This window comes from Hydractinia symbiolongicarpus, chromosome 10, assembly GCF_029227915.1.
Source record: "Hydractinia symbiolongicarpus strain clone_291-10 chromosome 10, HSymV2.1, whole genome shotgun sequence".
In the NCBI taxonomy this organism is placed as follows: Eukaryota; Metazoa; Cnidaria; class Hydrozoa; order Anthoathecata; family Hydractiniidae; genus Hydractinia; species Hydractinia symbiolongicarpus.
In genome coordinates, this window is record NC_079884.1 from 22,604,025 (window position 1) to 22,624,969 (window position 20,945).

The 20,945-nt window shown below is 33.5% G+C and overlaps 2 protein-coding genes across 2 annotated transcripts; one reads left to right on the forward strand and one right to left on the reverse strand.

The window, feature by feature from the left end:
* The first annotated feature begins 211 nt into the window (after positions 1–211).
* On the forward strand, positions 212–11,354 carry LOC130612696 (dapdiamide synthesis protein DdaC-like). The gene is made up of 5 exons (XM_057434048.1): positions 212–281; positions 8,091–8,594; positions 8,677–8,877; positions 9,437–9,610; positions 9,718–11,354. Exons 2-5 carry the CDS (start codon positions 8,094–8,096, stop codon positions 9,949–9,951), a joined length of 1,110 nt encoding a protein of 369 aa, XP_057290031.1. The 5' UTR covers positions 212–281; positions 8,091–8,093; the 3' UTR covers positions 9,952–11,354.
* Positions 11,355–12,870: 1,516 nt separating this feature from the next.
* Positions 12,871–20,248, reverse strand: LOC130612211 (E3 ubiquitin-protein ligase COP1-like). The gene is made up of 22 exons (XM_057433513.1): positions 19,909–20,248; positions 19,678–19,737; positions 19,489–19,586; positions 19,343–19,413; positions 18,579–18,683; positions 18,174–18,242; positions 17,902–17,961; positions 17,776–17,820; positions 17,609–17,667; positions 17,452–17,521; positions 17,253–17,367; positions 16,675–16,810; positions 16,285–16,345; positions 16,010–16,201; positions 15,777–15,858; positions 15,547–15,663; positions 15,018–15,135; positions 14,676–14,800; positions 14,298–14,386; positions 13,993–14,052; positions 13,862–13,906; positions 12,871–13,604 (listed from the first exon to the last, which is right to left on the reverse strand). Exons 1-22 carry the CDS (start codon positions 20,151–20,153, stop codon positions 13,587–13,589), a joined length of 2,040 nt encoding a protein of 679 aa, XP_057289496.1. The 5' UTR covers positions 20,154–20,248; the 3' UTR covers positions 12,871–13,586.
* Between the last annotated feature and the right edge of the window lie 697 nt (positions 20,249–20,945).

A 20,945-nucleotide genomic window follows, 5' to 3' on the forward strand; every position in this document is an offset into this window, starting at 1 on the left:
TATAGCTACTTCATGATGGCTACTTGGCTACTGAAATAATTTTTTAGTTTAAATAACAAATCTTTTTTTGCATAAATTAAGAGTAAATCTTGAATCAACTTTTTACCACAATCCTATATTGTCAGATTTCTTTTAAAAGATCATTTTAGACATTTTCTACCCCCTGGATTTGCGATTTTCGCACTTATAACAATCTTGTTTTGTGTAAAAATTGTTCATCAAGCTCACGACCTTTTTTTGCTAGATACCTGTCGTTTAGGCTTTCTGTCTTCATACAGCAGGTAACTATATTTTTGTGACTATATTTAGCAGGTGACTATATTTTTATAAAATCAATTAAAGCTTTTTTTATATACGTATATATATTTATTATAGTTATTTTATTTTATTTTTTTAAAATTTTATTATCGAGTGAGATAAAAGAGCGAATAACGTCACAATATAATTTACGACAGGACGTGAGTTAATATATTGTTAAATATTTAGCCACACTTGTTTTTGCGTTGTGCCGAGCTGGGGTTATTTAGCGAAAGGAAATCGAGCATCGTGCTTGATTCTTATTATGCTTGATTGCAAAAAGGGTTTTTTCAAAAAAGTATTCAGTTATGGGCATGCTGATATCTTACACATGAAATGCTTACCAATTGAAGAAAATCTCAGGATTTCAAAAAAGTAAGTAAGTAAGTAAGTTAGTAACAGGAAGTTTTACCGCCCTTGGGGATTCCATCCTAACAATTAGCTCTTCCTCCCCTCCGTTTGTAACCATGTTACATTGCTCTAACTTGCTTGCCTGCCACACAAGCCGGTTAGCGGTCAGTAGATGGCACCAAATGGGCTGACAAAACTGAAGTGCGCCAGAGTGGAGACTCGAACCTGAAACCTTATGACTACAAGTCAAACGGACAACAACTACACCATCTCCGCCTTAGGAGAAAACTCCACCATTTATGAAGCAAGTATTGTTTAGTATGTACAGCCAGCTGTTATTCCGTTGTGATTTTCTTACATCTCTCTTTCGTGTATCATTCGTAACGAAGTAGGAGTTTACTAGATATTTGACTGAAATGTTGGTTTTAACATAACAAGGTTTTTTATCTGTGTTTCCTTTACGCTTTTTTGTACATAACATACTGATTTACAATAAGCCTGGTAGCAGACTACTAAAAATTCAAGAACCACAAAAGTCGATGATTTTGTTATAAAAAAATTTACAGAACAGAAATTAAGAGTTTTCGCCATTGCTGTTTAATAACTTTTTTTGTAACATCTACTGACATAGCTTTATTCGGGTTTAATCGACTAATTGAATCTAGGAGTGAGTATGACTTATTATTCTTTTCGAATTTAATTTGGCTATATAAACTTTTGGCACTTAATATGCTATGGACGTTAATAAACTTTTAAAACTTAGCTATTCACAAGGCCCTTATTAAAAAAACGTGTGCTATAAAAGTAAATTGTTGAGCAGTGCGTTCAGGTTCTTATATACTGTAAATAATATTGATAATTCTTACTAATCTTTAAAAGATTTTCTCAACCAACTACCTAACATCTTTAAACTCCAGTTTGCTGGTAATGACTACTTCACATAGATTTTATTTGTTTTGTGTTTTTTTCTTTATAGATCAAGAGTCAAACAAAGCTTCATTTTTTTAAAAAAGTGGTGAGGAATAACGAAATGAAGATGTGAGAGAAGGTTGAATGGATGAGTGTCTCCTACTCTAGAAGATCTCATCTAAAAATGGATCACAAATAGGAACACAGAAATGAAACAAACATATTATGCGGATCAACAACAATCTCAAATTTTTGAAAAATTTGTGAATGTTATAAGGTTATATATGCATACACCATATACCTAGTTTTATTGGAATGTTAGTTATAAATTAGGCATTATATTATTACTATACTGACAAAATCATTATATTATTGCATCTGCATTCGTTGAACATCAAGTTTTATCTACGCAAGGTAATTCAATATTTCACCAGGCGCAGCCGAGCAGATTATCATCCCACCAAAAGTGGGTAATTAGAATATCTGGTTAGTGCCCGCCCCAATTATTTAGAATAATTTTAACCAATCAAGTATAGTAATTGAGTTTAGTACAAAAGTATTTAATGCTTAAATAATTTCAATCACTGAATTCAACATGAAATTAGTTATGAATAACAGCAAAACAATAGTTTAGCTAGCACAAAACTTGAAACGGCGTTATAATAATTCACAATATGCCAATCGTTAGCCTGTGAAAAAACCTAACCCCTAGATTATCGTTCGCGGTACAAATTCCGGTCATTAGATTATCATCCGTTGTAGCTACATGTATATGGATCTTACCACAACGGTTGATTTCAAAGTGGCGAAGAAACCGTGCCCTCAAGATCTTCGTGTTACTCTCCATCCTTGCGATTTTCGAATAATAGTGTTGTAAAAGTCAACTTGATTGAATTTGTTATATTTTTGTTGTTATCTTTTAGAAAGAGAAACAGTTGTTAGCATTCTTTAAAATAAGTTACTGTCTGTAAAATATCAGTAATATAAAAACTTTGTTTTGACAATAAAACCAATACAACACAAATAGCCGTATTTGGGGAAAAATTCTATATAGCTTTTAGAAAGTCAATAATAAGTCTAAAAAAGATTGCTGCTGTCTCTTCTGGCTTTATATACAATAATCTTGTATGTTTCTTTGCAATATTTAAAAGAATAAAGCTACCTAGCTTGTTTAAGAAAGTTTGAACTTTATTTTTATTAAAAAGCTTAATTTAATAGCAAGGCTAGTACTTTTATAGGATAAAATTATGGATGGAGAATAAGACATCGTTCGAGTTTATAAAGTGTTGGGATAATAAAGAGTTAGAGCAAAGATTGTCATTAAAAAGAAGTCATTAAAAAATATCAAAATAGTATAGGACCGAGTATCGATCCTTGCGGCACTCCACTTACAACATTAAAACTTGCTGATGTTCGATTGCCAACTTCAACAACTTGTGATCGGTTAAAAAGATAATCTGTAAACCACAGCAATTCTACATTGTCAACACCGTATGATGAAAGTTTTCTTCAGACTACATCGTGACTGATCGTATCGAACGCTTTACTTAAATCCAGGAACAGCGCTCCAACTAACTTTCCGTTCTCGGCAGCTTGTCTTACTTCGTCAACAAGTAGTGTTGTTGCAAGATGTGTTGAACGTTTAGCTCTATAGCCAAATTGGGAGTCATTTAGTAATTTCTCATTTTCTAAAAATTCCATTAATTGTGTGTGTACTGCTTTTTCCAATAATTTAGAGAGTATTGGCAACACTGAAATTGGACGATAATTTTCAGGTTTGTTTGTGTCTTCTGATTTAAAAAGTGGGACGATTTTTGCTTGTTTCCATGCGTTCGGAACTGTACTGGAGCGTAAAGACTGGTTAATAATGTGTTGTAACGGAACAATTAAATGTTGCGCAAAATCTTTAAGCATTCCAGGAGGGAGTTCATCAAGCCCAGTGGATTTCTTTCTCTTTAATTTCTTTTTAAGAAAATCCTTAATAAAAACTTTAGACACATATTGAAAATTAAAAGATTTTCTAGTTCTGGAGCAAATGTGATTTGGCGGTTTCCAGATAAAGTTCTTCAATTTAAATGCGAATGACTTCAGATTATTTACGACTGTTGAAAAGTAATCACGGAAGGCATTGGCGCGAGTTTGATTATCTTTCTCGTTATTAGACGCATTTTTTGTGTTAGCCTTTGTCGGAAATATAGTTTTCACTGCTTTCCAGAAAGCTTTGGGATTTGTGCGGTTTTCGTCTATTAAGTTCTTGTGATGTTTAGCCTTAGCGTTTTTTTGCATATTGTTGCATTTATTTCTTAAGTCCTTATATTTCCTCCAATCACTTGCACTGTTGCTTTTTCTAGCCTTTCGTAAAAGTTGATCACGCTGGTGATTTCAAGTTTTCGTTAAGCCAAGCGCATGGGCGACCTTTCACTCTTTTTTGAACGATCGGCGCATGTTTGTCGAAAATATCTTTTACAATACCATTAAATGTGTTAACAGCGTCATTAACGTTTGATAAAGATAATACCGGCAACCAATTCACTTGTTCAAAATCACGATTCATATTATCAGGATTGTATTTGGCATAATTTCTGGTTTTGACTGTTTTTGACGTGTACTTTTTGTTGTTTAATTTTCGTACGCAACCTACTAAATCATGGTCACTGAGACTAGTCGGTATGACGTCTTGTTCAGCGATTGGCCCAGGGTTGTTCGTTGCTATAATGTCGATTAGAGATTTTGTGTCCTGCGTTACACGCGTTGGTTTTTTAATTATATAAATTATAAATTATTATTATTTTAATTATAATTATTTTAATTATAAAAAATTTAATTTAGCATGATTGCAACATGGTTGTATTTCCCTTTGTGCCGAGAATTTCACGAAAAAAAATAGCACTCTCGCAGTTTAATAAAATATAGGGAGAAAAAGTATTCGAAAATCAAAAATTTGAACAGGCTAACTATAACAATTTATTGCTTCAAAAAGAAATCCAAGATAAGAAGTTTGCTTTTTAATAAAATAATTTTTACAATACAATTCAAGTCCTTAAGGCGACCACTTCATAGTCTTCCCGGGATCGGAATAGAGGCTAAAATCTTCGAGAACGCTAATACCTCTTCGATTCTTGGTTTGATGGTTTTCTTCATTTTCGTCGTAGTCTTCTCTGTTTATTTCTTTTCGAGATTTTCGGTGCTGTTGAACTGCTTGCAGATTTTTTGTTTATTTGTTGTTGTTTTTCAATGAAAAACAACAACAAATAACCTAGAGCCGAGACTGACTGGCTTCAAAATTTCTGACTAAAAATTGGTCAGGCCCACATATGTTTGATTCTAGTCGACAGTAAAAGCCTCACGGGATAACCTGGAGCCAAGACTGGCTAACACAGGTCAGGTCAACATAGGTTGATCCAGTTTCCGTTATGAGAAAACAAGGCGGAATATTTCGGTCTTCACATTCCGGGTAAATTCGAAAGAATTCGATTTCGATCCTCGGCATTTTTTTACTAGGTCGCGTGACAGGGTTGACCTAGTCTGAATCCGCGCCTGTTCATGTCCATTTGGTATTTTTAGGCACTTCGACAAGGGTACCAACATCCTTATGACGAGTTCCTTTCTTTAATAAGCGCCTTGCATTTTATTTTACATGATTTATTTTCTGCTTAATGTTTTGTACCAGCAACAGTCATCATGGTTGTGAAACTTCAAAATGATAAACAGTGCTGACATTTTTCTGAATGACATTAGAATCAGAAAGTCAAAACAAAACAGAAAACGAACAGTTGAGTTGTTCCACTAGTATTTGAATTGTTTAAAGCTCTAGACACATGTCGTGGGGGTCAATAATAATATATTCGTTCAAGTTAAGGAGGTGTGCGAGTTATGGAAGAGAAAAGATTCTATGAGAGTTTAGTAGGAAACTTCCAACGTACCAGTGACATCGTCCGAGTTAAGAAGAGGTTCGAGTTATGAAAAGTAGAGTTATGCAGATTCTGCTGTATCTTCCAAGGCTGTATCAAATAAGCCTAGAGAACATTTCTGTCATTTTTATTTGCATTTAAATGTCCAAAGATACATTTAGGATGATTTTAGATGTTGTTTTTGTTCTCAGTCCTCAACCTCGTCCCCAGACCCATTTTTCTCTTTCTGACAATCTCGGACGGCGAGAAGAAATGACCCTGGGCCACACTGGTCAGTTCTGATATCTGATTGGTTTTTTAAGGTTCCGTTAATTATGAATATAAATAAATTTATGCGTAAAAAATTGAATAAGAACTGAAAAACAATAATGGCGACTAATTTTATGTACGAAAGGGACGCTGAAATGTTTATGTTCTGCTGGACTGAATTTATTTTTGTGAAAAATAAAATATTTGGCATTGTTATCTGACCGACACATGGTTGCGTTGATGACTCAATACTAGTATAATACATAGCTACATTACAACCACGCCACTATAATGCCGGCGTGATAAAGCCTTTAATTTGGGTTTATAGAGGTTCACGTCAGCAATAATTCGCCCGCAAGACAAAAATGAAATTAGAAAGACTGCATGTTCCTAAAAAAATTCTAAAAACTTAACTAGCTAGCTAGGTATCTTCAGTAATTTTAATCACAAAACCCTCCGGGAATTCTGTGACTTGGTAGCTAGCTATAGCTAGCTAAAAGTACTTTCACTTTTAACTATAACATAAAATGAAGATAGCTAAAAATCATAATTAAAAAAGTGTATAGCTACCTTGGTTTGCACAACCATTGTAGCTACAAAAGTACGTCTTGGACATTTGCTAGCTAGCTAGCCAGGTATAGATGGCTAAAAACTTTAAAATAAGTATGTAATTAAAATTTGTATGTACCCAAAAAAAACGAAGGCAACACTGCAATCATATTTTCTCAAAGCAAAAACTCAAAACACTGTAGCTAATTTGTTTCTGATTAAAAATAAAACTCTATTCATGATTACGATCCAAGATTGTTTTGCATAAATTATAGCAATACGGTCTTCTCGGCTGTCCGTATGCAATTCTTAACAAAATGACCAAATTTTAAATAAATTAAAAATCAGCACTAATCGTGCTGATTTTAACCAGCCTGGCCCAGGGTCGTTTCTTCGCGCCGTGTCGGATATCAAAAAAGCGAAAAATTGCCCTGGGAACAAGGTTGCTCAGTCCTCATAATCTTTTCACCGCCAGCAGCTCGACTTTTGTGAAAGTCACGAAAGTCTAAAAGCAACAGCCCTTTTGTAGCCCTAATATACATAGAGACATCTTTGATAAATAAATCCAAGATTTCGCTGTCCTTAATATATATATATCGCATTTACTTTTTGTTATTTCGTGTGCCCGTGACACGACTATAATATTGCACAGAGACAGACAGACAACGGGTATTAATAATGTAGAAATTTGTAATTTGTATGTAAACAATATTTATATATTATTTATAGGCATGCAAGATATAATACCAGGTGAAGTTAAATTAATTCAATATGTTTTAAAAAAGCATTCCTCAGAACCATGTGCCTTTTTCACAGTTTGTGATGTGGTAGGTGATTAGGTGTATGTTGACGATGGAATGATGCTTGAAGGTGCATTCTAAGTGAGTTTAACGAATCTCCTTATACAGGGTAGTCACCAATTAGGTTTGAGTTACAAGCTTGGTTTAACATTCACGGCCCACGGCCTATGAAGCAAGGGTAAATTGGCCCATGTTTCAAATTTTGATATGTGATTGAAAACTCAACATCTCTTTAATAATAGCCGTATTTTGTCTGTCTGTCTGCGATAGGCGAGTCCCGTGGCGGAAACACGAAATGCGATATATAAAGGACGGGCGACCCCGTGGAATTTTCCACGGGTTAACGGCTAGTCTCTCTTTAATAATAGCCGTATTTTGTCTGTGTGTCCGCGATATCCGTTTCCCGTAACGGAATCACGAAATTTTTATAATGCACACCAATACCAAATGCGATATATTTTTGTCCACTTTGTTGCGACAGTTGAATTTAAAGGACGGGCGAACCCGTGGATTTTTCCATGGGCTAACCACTAGTCCTTATAATATTACACGACCCGGCAAAAATCAAACAGAAACCATATGTTCTAACATATGTCGAATTCAATTTTATTTTGCTGCAAATTTTAATGAATTCTCATAGTTTGGAATAGAAAAAGGTATATTATTTAAATTATTTATTAGTTTTAAGTTATTTGAATTCATGTTTCTTGTCAGACATATACGCATTTCAAACTGACTTGCTCCTTCACGGTAATGTAGTTTTTCGTTCTGATTTTTATTATATTTTCAGATCTAGGGTGGACACCAATGTAAGCTACTCCCTATATTGAACCTTTATTTTGTATTTGTTTTACTATCAGTCAAGGTTATTAAACAATTACTACAACGTTGTTGTCATATTTCCTTCCAGATATTTTTCATTTTACCGTTTATCTGTTACCAGAGTTGATATGACATTGATAAAAATAAATATTTCTTCGCCAATAGTGATAAATATTTCTTAAACTACTACTTTGAATTTTAGAAGATGGCTTTCCTGAGAACGCTATCGAATACGATTAAGAAGATTCGACCAAGTACCGACAATTTTCGACAAATTTTTACCGAAATAAAATACGACGAGTTACTTCCACCGACGATCAAATGCCGGAATGTTCAATTTCTTCCGGGATCAGAATCCAAAAGTTTTCCAGAATTCCTTTCTAAAAAGGCGAATCCTCTCTTTCATGCAATAAAAATAGAAAGAAATAAGGATCTAACAAAGGAGTCTACACAATTACTGCGTGGTTATCTGGACGATGCATTAAAAGAATATGCAGCAGTCTTAATAAAGGGATTACCCATTTCAGAAACGCATCACTTCAACGAGTTTACTAAACAACTTGAATATAAAGACATGACCTATGCCAGCGGAAGCGGATTCCGCGAACAAATCGTTTCGAATATTTATGGCGCCAGTGATGACCCGGCAGAATACACGATTGAACCTCACAATGAGATGTCTGTTTTGGATAAAGCGCCAAGCAAGGTAGTCCTTTCCAAAACACCTAAGACAAATTAAAGTTTTTAGCTTTTGATTTTAAAACCGGATTCTCTGAATTTTTGTTTAGATCATGTTTTGCTGTTTATCTGAAGGCACAACTGGAGGAGAGTCGCCTGTTGTTTTCAATCAAGACGTCATGAGAGATATAAATAAGGACGTGTTTCACAAAGCTAAAGATAAAAAAATACGTTATTATCGAAATTTACCGCACAAGAAGAACTCACAATATATAACCTGGCAAGGAACGTTTCTCACTGACAAAGAAGAGGTACAGGTTTCTTTTTTTAAAACAATTTGAGACTATAAGAATCATTCTTAGTTATATTATCTACTCAAAATTTCATGTAGCAGTGCCAAAAGATTGGTATATGTGTATATTTATTTTGTGAGAGGCTCACCTCCAAAATTTTAAAAGTAGTATTTACTTATGACTGCCAAGATATACACTATATCCTGATATCTATATTATAATGCCCGTATACGTCTGTCTGTCTGTCTGTCTGTCTGTCACGCAAAATGGTAGCTTGGATGCGCAAGTAGCGAGACGCACGCAATGCGGTATAAAAAAAACAGGCGAACCCGTGGAGTTTTTCACGGGCTAACAACTTCTATATTATAATACCCATATACGTCTGTCTGTCTGTCACGCAAAATGATAGCTTAGGTGCGCAAGAAGCGAGATGCACGTGATGCGGTATAAAAAGGACGGGCTAACCTGTGGATTTTCCCTCGGGCGAACCCGTGGATTTTTTCACGGGCAACGACTAGTATTCATAAGTACGGCAACTGTTTTCGAATTTTCAGAGCGGTATCTTTTATTATTTTAGAAAGCAGAGGCAGAAATGAAAGAAAAAAACATCAGTTGGAAATGGCAAGAAAACGGGAATTTAACCATATGGAATACCATTCCTGCAACGAGGTTGCACCCTGTTACTGGAAAAGAAGTTTGGTTCAATCAGATTAATGCGAATCATTATACTTACTATAAATACCACCCTGATGTAAGTATCTTTCAACCATGTGGAAACTGGTGTCACATCTGATTTTCTTTTAAATGCATTTTTTGAGTAAATGAATTTCAGTACCTGATTATGTGTTTCTCTCTTAGTACACCACTCGTCAACATCTTACTCCATATGAGTACCATTACCACTGTTCGTACGGTGACGGCGAAGAATTTGAAGAAAGTACTATAGATCATATTAGATCTATAACCTGGAATAACGCAATGGCGTTAAAATTGCAGAGTGGAGATGTTCTACTTTTAGATAATTTCTTATGCCAGCACTCCAGGATAGGTTACACTGGAGATCGGAAGGTAGTCGTTCAACTTATACAGTAATGATCACGATTTAACTTTTTTGCGTGTGTATTCAGACGTTTACTTCTTTACATGCATCTAGCATAACATATTCAGTTGCCAGCTAACACAATATCGTACCAAACGGCTAAATGTACTTAACTTTTTTCTTGTTTAATTTTTTAAATTTTTCGCGCCAATTTTACTTTCGATATTAACATATAACAATCACGAATGAAATTCATTTGTTAGAAAAAGAAAACTGTAGCAACATGGAGATCTTACGCAAAGAGAACGGAGCGGCAGAACACGACTGTTTTTATAACTTGTGCGTGTGTATATTGCAAGGGAAATCCTCGGCGTCTTTTTAAAGGTTATCACGTTAACATTGTAAAAAAAGTGAGTTGTTTTCTTGGTCATTTTAAAGTTTCAAGATCTTTTGACATGCACGCTTTCTGGTTTCTTAAAATAAACACCATTAAAACTATTTCTTTTAAAGAAATAATTAGTTTAATATTTTGTTCTATTTGACAAAAATATATATTTAAACGTCAATCATCTGATTCGCATAAGTAAGAAAAAGCATCTGTTAACTTGCAGGGTCAGAGATAAGCGCATATCGATTCATTTGAACTTTACTTAAAAAATTTGTTTACATTAGTTTACGCGCGCTATAAGACAACGGTTGCATCACTTGGTGCCGTCGTCACTTCTGCCGTCCTCTTTGCATAAGGTCGCTATCACAGTTATAAATATACGTGAAAGCAGTTCAAATGTTCTGTAGATAATAATAATGATAATAAAATTCTTTAAGGTTAATGTCTATGTATTGAAAATACATTCTGCTGGAGTTTCTGACATCGGACGGCAATGTTCGCATTGTTGTTCCAATGTTAGAAAAGACACAAGATGCTCTAGGAACGAGATTGTTTTATACCCTTTCTTGTCTCGCTTATAAAAAAATGGTCCCATTTCTCCATAAACGCAAAGAAACTCAACTTTCTCACATTTCTAACGAACGGCAAAAATCCTGCTTGAAGTGCCGTTGAAATTTTGTTGGTTAACATACTCAAAACAAAAGAGTTGTTAATCATATCAGCCCATGAAGACATTAACGAAAATTAACTACGTTCAATTTTGCTGCATTACATGAAAAAAAAAAGATAAAAATATGTAAAGAGATGAAAAGAATTTATTTTGAAAGCGCGCGTAAAATATGTCCCGAAATCGAGATTTCTCAACCACTCTTTGTCTCTTTTTTATAACGGCCTCGCTGTCCCGTTATAAAAAAAATTCTTACTTGTATTCTTCCGTAAAATGTGACATATATGATGAGCAGACTTACCACAAATGATAAATTTAAATTAGAAGTTATCTAATGTTAAAAACATAAATGTATACTTTTAAAAAGAAAGCAAATCTGTCTGGAAGATTATTCTATGAAAAAATCTTGGTTCATAACGTTGTTATAATGTTTTTACCTTTTGACAAAATGTCGACATCAATGTTCTTAGAAGTTACAACCCCTCACAAAAACATCGAGACAAGAGTACTTTACTTCGGCCATTTTACAAAGTTTGCAAAAAGGATCAACTTGTGAATTCCGTGCTATTCTTTCAAATGTATAGGTAAGGTAAGTAGCGCACCCTCGTCCACAGTGTTTTTTTGTCTTTTTGATATGAAAGATAACTTCTCATATCAAAAAGACAAAAAACGGCCACGCTGACGTCAGAAACAGTTAGCACATTTGGAGAGTTGGGGCTTAACCAAAGATAAAGAATTGCCTTTTGGAATACCAAATACGTGTTTGCAACCTGTACAAGTCTTTTATATAAACAGGTACTATTTTTCCAAAACCTAATAGTGAGACATCGTAAGCTAAGCAAATGAGACCAATTGTCAGATAATTAAAATTAATAAAAAACAGCACAACCTTGTCCCCACGACTTTTTGTTTGTTCTGTCCTGTCATCGAGATTACAGAAAGCAAAAAATATTAACAGCATTGTTTTTATTCTCCAAAACATAAACAACGCAAATAGGTTCCATTGTGTTTATATTAACAAAAGGTTACTATTTTGTTTTTAATATGTCGCATTTCGTTGCCGTGGCTATATTCTCTTCTTCATTCTGACCGACTGGAGTTGGGAAAAGAAACTACAAGGACTTTATTTAATGCATAGTTATTGTAATTAGAAATCTTGTAGGTAATTTATCTAGTTTTCATCCATCGTAGCATATCTTAATATCAACTAAAACGAAGAAAAACGAAAGGTTATCATCCATAGAATCTAAGTGTTTACATGCGAGTTTTTCATAACGGGGTTGTGTGAACATGCGCCATACTTTTTACACATGCGCAATAAACTTTTTGAACATGCGCAACAGATGATGCAGTTAACGAACACCAATTACCTTTCCGTTCTCTTGAAGATGTTTAATCGCTGCCATAAAAGACAATCTATTTTATGTTTACAAAGTAATGGCTTTGGTATATTACAAACCATATGTTATAACTAGGTTATGTTATGAAAAACTTCAGTTCCACAGGAAATCATAGAGGACTGTTACAAAAAATGGCAAACAAAATTCCCTGCCCAATCAGCAAAATTCCAATTTCAATAAAGCACCAGAGTAACCTTGTTAAGCAAAGGTTAAATAATGTACAGCATATTTTGTATTGCAACCCGACCAGCCTGTCTTTTTCTCCTCTGCGTGTTTTACTGTTAAAATACTTATCAGAATCTTCGTAGTCTTTTTTTTGTTTTTTTCCGGGAGCTGCCGGGTTAATTTTATTTTCGATGTAAAAGAGCGTAAAAGAGCAGACTAAAATTTGTAGCTAACCGATAAGAGTCAGACTGGTTCAGGTTACTTGGCCGACGCAATAAAAATCAGAAGGTGACAGATATTTTTTGACAGCTTTTCGACGTTGGTACAAAAAGTAAAGTAAAAAAAACAAACAAGAATTGTCTAGTTTTTCTTATAACTGTTTGGGAGTTTTACAAAAATTTTTTTTTCAAATAAAATATAAAGACGGACACAACATCCGTTTATTTAAATCAGTCAATCAATCAATTAAAAACAAGATTTTAAATAAAGAAAATGTGACCACGTATACATATATATATATTTATACATTTCTAACTATAATTTCTAATAAATTTTTTTTTCAAACATCCATCACTCTTTCAGTGTACAAGCAGGAGTTAGCCAGAAATGCATGCAAAGAATCAAATCACTTCATTCTCGATAAGATGAACGTTAAAATGGCGCCTTTATACTTTAAGGGCAGAAACTTTCGCGAGGAAAAAACCCACCAAATTTAAGGCAAACTTTTACGAGAGATTATGTTTTCCCAAAATGCGCGGAAAAACTTTCGCGAGTGACCTAATTAAACAAGTTAATCCGCTTCAATCGCAAAACTCTCTACCTTATCGCAATGTCTGTACATTGTCTTGAAAATGTCGGGACAGTTTTTCTATTTCAAACGTACTTTCAAAACACTCTAGGAACACTAATAGCAAAAATTTGTTAGATATGCATAAAAAAAATTGTTTGAAACAACTTCTCAGGGTTGGTTTAATAAAATAATTTAATATGTACAAAATGTACAAGCAAAAAAAAAACGTAATTCGAAAATAAAATTTAGCTTCATTCTATTAAACTTTCAACACAATTTCAAACTAAATCCAGCACCTGAAATAAAAATAATTCAATCAATCCAAGAAAACATTAATAAAAAAAAGACAAAAACAAAGTACAATAAATTAAAAAATTCATTTTTAAGCAAAATTTTTTTTAACTTTCGCGTAATTTGGAATCTTAAAGTTCTTCGTGTTATCGTTCAAAAAAAGTGATAGAAAACATATTTAACAAATGCTTATCTTATCCCTCAAAATTTCCACGCTTAAAGACAACCAATTAAAAATACTTACAAAGAACAAAATTCTTACCTTTATTTGCCCTTGACTATTCGCAGCTACTACAACATTTGAATCCTAATGCCAAAATAAACAAAAATATAAAACTACTAATTTTGCAACACAATAAAAAAGATAAAAGTAACAACAAAACAATATCTTACAGGCTTCCAACAAACTGCAGAAACAAATTCATTCGATTCTTCTTCTTTTTTATCTTTATCCTACATCGAGACGAGAAAAAATGAAAAGGACTGTTTTCGCTCAAAAAAATAAAAATATTTAAAAAGAGGGAATTTTAGGAAAAATTCATTCCGACGGCATTTCCACAACATGCAAAAACAACTCGAATGTAGATTTTTTCACAGTGAAGTTAAAAAATGTCAACTTTTTTGTCTTTTTTCGTTTTCAACAATAATTAATTCCGAAGTTAACCACATCAGTTCTACCATTATTAGTTGCTACTTACAAGTACACCGCGAACTGCATCAAATTTAAACGTCAAGAGTTGTTTGGAAACACCTTTGTAGTAGACGTACAGTGAATTGTTTTCACTTCCTGAAATAAAAAATATCCACTGCATATTCGCTTTCTTGACATGATGAAAATTTGGAAGGTATCATAAACATACAAGCTGGTCGTTAGTCCAGTGAATAGTCACTAAAAATATATCGCATTTATGTCGCGTAGCTTGAAAATTTTATGTGATAACTCGCTCTTGGCCAACAGACAAAATTGACACCGGGTATTATTATAGAGATTTAACGGCCCTAAGCAAGTATTAGGCCTTTCTGCTGAGTGTTAGTGACCATCACAAACAACACACGCAAAGCAATAAGAACCTTACCACAAGCAATGTAATCGCCATTTGTTGCCAGGCCAACAAAATTCTTCTCATTTGAGTGTCCCTTATACGTCCGCAGACATTGTGATGTTTTGATGTCCCATAGCTTTAACTGGCTATCAGTAGAACTAAAGCAAAAAAAAAAAGGATAGATAAAAAGCAGAAGCATATTAAATTTATTAAATAATCATTTATAAAGAGTTTAACGTGCATTAGAATTAATCACACTGAAACAATCTGTTATGTAAAACCCTTAATTGGAAATACTTACGCCGAATCGTTTTTTTGCGGTGTAAGTTGGTTTATTACTTGTAGAAAGTGAAACCATTTATTAGGAATACTTACGCTGAAACAATTTGTTGCGAGTCGACAAATTTAGCGTACGAAACTGCTTTCCGATGACCCTTCAAAACTGCTAACGATCGTTTCGGGTTTCGTAAGTCGTAATAATGTACACAGTGGTCTAAAAAAAGATGCGCACAAATATCTTGAGAACGAAGTTTTAACTTCCTGAAAAGAATGAAGTCCCAACATTTTCAGAAACTTCCCCCCAAAATCAAACTTTTTGGTACAAAATCACGAATGTCGACCCTTTGCTTGTTTTTCTTTTTATAAAAAAACGTGTATTAGGCTAAAAAAATAAGCAAGTACAAAATGCTCTTCTTAGTAAGTAGTGAAATCATTTGTAGTGGAGAGGTGGTTTACACTGAACACGCACAGCCACGTACAAGAGGGAGGAGAACGTCTAAAATTTTTTTTCCCACCCGTGGAACTTGCTGTTCAAACTATGATTTCTATATCACTGGTTGGAAACACAAGACTATTAGAATAATCGAGTAATACAGGAACAAGTCAATCGGAGTAATCAAGTCACCTGCAGAACCAAAGGCGATATTATAATGACTGCTTGGATTAAATTTAACGCAACAGACATTTGCTTTCGCTTCCAACGTTGCTACAGAATGTTCCATATTAGTTGACCAAAGTTTCACTGAATAAAACAAAAAAAACAAAACAGGGTAGTTAAGAACAACATGATTTCCACACTAAACACTGCAACAGCACAAAGTGTTCAAATATTTTTTAGATATAGGGTCGACATACCCTTCGCGTCATCCGATCCAGATGCGATTAAATTCGGATCAACAGTGTTAAAATCTACACTCCAACATCTCTTCTCGTGTTCCTATCATTGGAATATTCACAGTGTTATCATCAAATTTGTTCAAGTTAGATCTTTTAAGTTTTCCTAAGGCTATTTTTAATATGAATGTCTTGTGTCGTCATCAGCGTCAAATACACGATTCAAAAATTTTTAAACATGTATCTAGCATTACCTGAAAGAGCTGCGATTGAGTGCCAGTAAATGCATCCCATATTGTCACTGTTCCTTCATAGTCACTGCTAGCTAGCATGCCTTTGTGATATTGACTCCAGCTAATGCAACTGATCTTGGAATTACAAGTCATTTCATGAGCTGGATAGTGTATGTCCACTACGTCACGGACAACTTGACCATACTCAAACACCTGAAAGGAACTAGTCATGTTACATGTGTCTGTTCAAATAGCTACATCAAGATTTTAGGACGAAAACAATTACAAGTTTGTACCTTGATTTTTTTGGTTACACCAGCAATAGCGAAATATTCACAATCCCGGTCGAACTCGATGCTAAAAATACATAGTCCAAAAAAACGTTAGTTGCTTATTTGTCATACATATAAAGACTTTGGATACACATTGACAGGGTATCTACTAGCATCTTAAGTTAGAATTCCTTGATTTCTCCCCATTTCTTTGGTTCTATACCCTGTTAATACTGACAGAAAAATACACGAAGTACTGGGGTTTCAGATTTAACTATTCATACCCGTGCTATTATAGACATTAAAATCAGTCGTCTTATGAACAAGGTTTTTTTTTAATTTCTCAAAAATTATAGCGAATTCCTGACTGTTCCCTGATTTGGCAGGATCCTTGATTAAGACAAGTTTTCATACCTAGAAACTATGCTTGATCCATTACAAATATCACTGGCATAATTAAGCGTTGCTAAAGGTCTACACGAACTAAACTGCGTAAATTTTGCTAATGATTCTGTGATGTATTCTAAAGAATCTTCGGTCTTGACATCACCTAACACAAACATAAAGATATATAAACATTTGAAAACAATTTTAGGATCAACATATGCTTGGGCATTCCAAGTTTGAAAAAAATTATGTATAAAAAACAAAAAACAAATAAATAAATGAGTAAATGCGATTTTATCTTTTTTCTGAGGGTACTAGCCCACTTCTCATAAAAACAAGCTTATACAAATAATGCGTATCATATGCGTATTTTTTTATGAACCTCAACAAGCATGTAAGCGTAATATAAAAAAAGACATGTAAAGCACTGAAGCACCAGGTAATCAGACAACATAATCAAATCAAAACACGGACAATAATTTAATGTCTAGTCTAAACATTTAAACTGATATTTTTCAACATTCTTTGCTTTATTATGACAAATCTAAACCTTTTTTCAACAGATTTAATGCCAGACGAATTTCAAGCGTTTTTTTAATAATCACCTGCAATATTCCCCTTTTTTGCATTAAAATAACAAGCCTGAAGATCGTCGAAATGTTGATAAATTCGTTTTCTTCTGGCAGCTAGACTTGCCGTGGACCAGCCATGTCGAAAGTTCTAAAAAGAAAAAATACTGGCTGTTGAATGCAGCTGCGAAACATTCTGAATAAAATACTTCATAGCAACATTTTCACAACATACAGCGTGCCTAGTTGAGTTAAAGCCATCATGGCAATTATCTTCCTGTTCTGAAGCATCATCAAGTGGGAAACTAAAAAAGAATACGGAATTTAAATAAAGCTGTCATACATACAAAAACAAGTTTGTGTAGAAATGCCACACCCTAAAGCAAACTCACCAAGTACCCTTTGACATATTAAAGGGGACGATTGTCGGAGTGGTTGGCACAACATGTGTCTAAAAAGTTAAAATGACTAATCTTATAATTTGTACAAAAGTAACAAGAATAAACGAATCTTTCAGTCAATGTGTTTCTAATTTCCATATACAGGAAAAAAAAATTACCTGAATTAAATTTTGATTTTCTGTACAATGAGCGTTTATTTTACTCTAGAAAAAAGTTTTTAAAGTAGATGTTAAATTACGGAGCAAAAACCAATAATCTCAGAAAACATACAATAACACACAAACCTCGACATGCGACAAATCGTCATCTAAAAACCTCACTTCTGCTGTTAATGCATCAAGTTCCTAGAAAAAATATATCAAATTTGTCATCGTTTCTTATATCCAGAACACCTACAAAAGTATCAGAAATGGCCTTTTCTTTGATTATTCAGAATGCAGCTACTTTTCCAATACCAATAGCAAACAATCACACATGGCTTTTCTATGCTTGCCAATTGCAGTTATCCAATCTTTATCTAATGTTACTTCTTGTTCACATAAAAACAAAGTGCTACCTGCTGCTTTGTCCTTTTTATTTGTAGCAAGAAGTCTTTTAATATTTCCAATTGTGCTGCTTTACTATCCTGCGAAAAAAAATTAGGGAATATTAAATTGCTTTTACAATTATTACACAGCAGTCACCTGCGAATTAAAAAGATGATCAATTGAAACATTTGGTTAAATAAAGCTTGCTGCATTCTTAAATTGGTAGATGTGCACTATAGAAAAATTTAAATTCAATTTTATGTCTGCAAAGAAATGCCTTTTTAATTCAATTTTATGTCTGTAAAGAAATGCTGATGTGAAATGCCAGTTATGCCTATATGCTCTGTTAACCTCAACACTTTATGTTGACAAAGTCAGAGTTGATGTGAATTAGAATTGTGCATAAATTATTTTTATCAACCATGTGTTCTTACTGCTTCCAGAGTCTCTTTCTTTCTTTGTAGTGCTTGCAAAAGATCGTTAACTTCACTTAATTCTAAATTCTCGGTATTGACTAGATCATGTACTTCGTTTGTGTGCTGAAATTGTAAGAACAACAAAACATTAACACTTTTTTATTACCAGAAATTTTATTATTGGCTCACTAGTTGAAAGGGCCCATGATGTAATCCACTTAGACAGAAGAAAAATGGAAATGATAAATGATCTTGGAGATTTCGATGACTTCAGCAAATACCTGTACAATAGCGTTACATTTTTAGGACATTTGTTAATCAATTTTTTAGACGTCAAAACACTGATCAATATATGAGATCATGTGCTTTTGACAAACAGTTGAAGAAATATTGAGGCTTTTTTATGACGTCATTAACCTGTCTGTTTTGAAATGGGTGGATTGACCCAGCTTCAAAAAATTAGTCTCATTTTAGTCTTAGGTGGTTCCAATTTAACATGCGGAAGATGATGTTGGTTATTTCCATTGGTTTCCAAGTTATTTGGCCTCAAACTTGTAAGTGCACTGCAATACTTCACAAACTTTTAGACTATTGATGTCACTCTTTGTAATGACATATTACATAATAGCTGAGAAACAAATATGACTTATTTTTTATTGAATTTGCACATTATTAAAGAGTAACAAAAGATTTCCTTTGGATAGCCGAATTTTGGCCTCATCCAATATTTTCAGTCACAGGCATACTTAGCCTCTTAATATAAAAAAACAAAACTGACTTACAACTGATGTGTCAGCTTTTCTACGTTTTGAAAACACAGATCCTTGTTTGTGCTTTAGAATTAGATCATTTACTAAGGAAAAGAATATATTGCTATATGGCAACAATTGACTACATTTTTATGATTGGTAGAGAAATTATATCTTACAATGGAAATTTGGAAATATGTGGTCTTTTCGTTCTAGATAAGTTTGACACTTTGGACAACTACTTGATTCGTCAATTATTCTTCGGATACATTTATAACTAAAAAAATTTACAAAAATAAAAATAATATATTAAGACATATAGCCATGACAAATCTTATATTTATAGTGTATATAATACAAATTCTCACCAAAAACTATGACCACATTTTGTTACATAAGCCTCTTCGATCATGTTGATACAAATCGGACTAAAAAAAAGTAATGGAGATTTTTTAATAAACACAAAAATTGAACAAAAATCGTTTACTTAATGCAAATGTTGAGAAAAATGTCACATTCACATTTAAACTAAATTTTAGATGCAACATTAAGAATAACAACAAACCATGTTGACATTAAATAAAAATTATTGTAATTACCATATAAAATCGTTTGTTTTGTCAACAAACGTGTTCGGTATTGAACTATATATCACAGGATGATCTTGAGGTCTCTTCTTGCCCTTTCTCGGGATTCCTTTAAAACTGCTATTACTTGCACTATTTATACTGGTTACTGTGTTTAGTATGGCAGTAGCAGTTGCTGATGGCAGGCTGCCAGAAAGAACAATAGGTGATACAGTGGTTGCGACAGATGATGTTGAGCGTGATGACGAGGAAGACATTTTGGAATTGTGTATTTATATTCTAAAAAAAATAAGCATGATGTTCACTTCACACTTCAATTATAATCAAAAATAAAATATAAACAAACAAAATAAATTTAACACTTTCTGTATGACCTAGAGAACATGGTGTGCACCCTTGAAATGTTTAAATCTCACCAAACTAACATCACAAACTTGAAAAATAAAAAAAACACCTTTACAATAAAAAAGTTTTAGAACATGAGCGGATTTTTTTGCTCTTATTTAGTTTTAAATATTTATAAACTACACATGTGTTTATACAATTTTACAAATGCTATCTCAACTCACACTCAGCATTTAGCCTCACTTACTACATGTTTTCACAACTGTATTGCATAACAACTGCTGCTTGAAGTATAACATATGCATGGTATGCACAAAAAAGGCAAATGGGGCATTTAACTGATAGGAATTAAACATTACAAAGCAGTAAAAACATGCTGTAAATTACCTCTTGATCTACAAAATAACCAGAAAGAATGTTTACAATGCTGCAATCAGCTCTGTGGTTTTATGAAAACAGCTAGAGAAGATTGGACAGCTCTAACAAAGTCAATGACTGTTAATTAAAGATAAATACAAACTTTTGTGTTCAACAGGAAATGAGAAATCACTCATATCTTTAAACAATTATGTATTTGTTTTTAATTGCATACAAATAAACACATGGGACTTTACATGCCAAAGATTAGAGGTGTACTAATGCATTATAAGGGACAAAATTAAAGTATGAGAATTTTAAAAAGTGATGTAGCTGGTTCTTTTTTT

What these genes read in the sequence shown, in the direction of transcription:
- LOC130612696 (XM_057434048.1), top strand. Translation starts at nt 8,094, where the DNA reads ATGGCTTTCCTGAGAACGCTATCGAATACGATTAAGAAGATTCGACCA. An exon ending in TGGATAAAGCGCCAAGCAAG is followed by an intron (nt 8,595 to 8,676) that starts GTAGTCCTTTCC and finishes ATTTTTGTTTAG; the next exon opens with ATCATGTTTTGCTGTTTATC. An exon ending in ACTATAAATACCACCCTGAT is followed by an intron (nt 9,611 to 9,717) that starts GTAAGTATCTTT and finishes TTTCTCTCTTAG; the next exon opens with TACACCACTCGTCAACATCT.
- LOC130612211 (XM_057433513.1), bottom strand. Translation starts at nt 20,153, where the DNA reads ATGTCTTCCTCGTCATCACGCTCAACATCATCTGTCGCAACCACTGTA. An exon ending in TGGATCGGATGACGCGAAGG is followed by an intron (nt 15,664 to 15,776) that starts GTATGTCGACCC and finishes TGTTTTATTCAG; the next exon opens with TGAAACTTTGGTCAACTAAT. An exon ending in ATGCAGTTCGCGGTGTACTT is followed by an intron (nt 14,053 to 14,297) that starts GTAAGTAGCAAC and finishes GTCTCGATGTAG; the next exon opens with GATAAAGATAAAAAAGAAGA.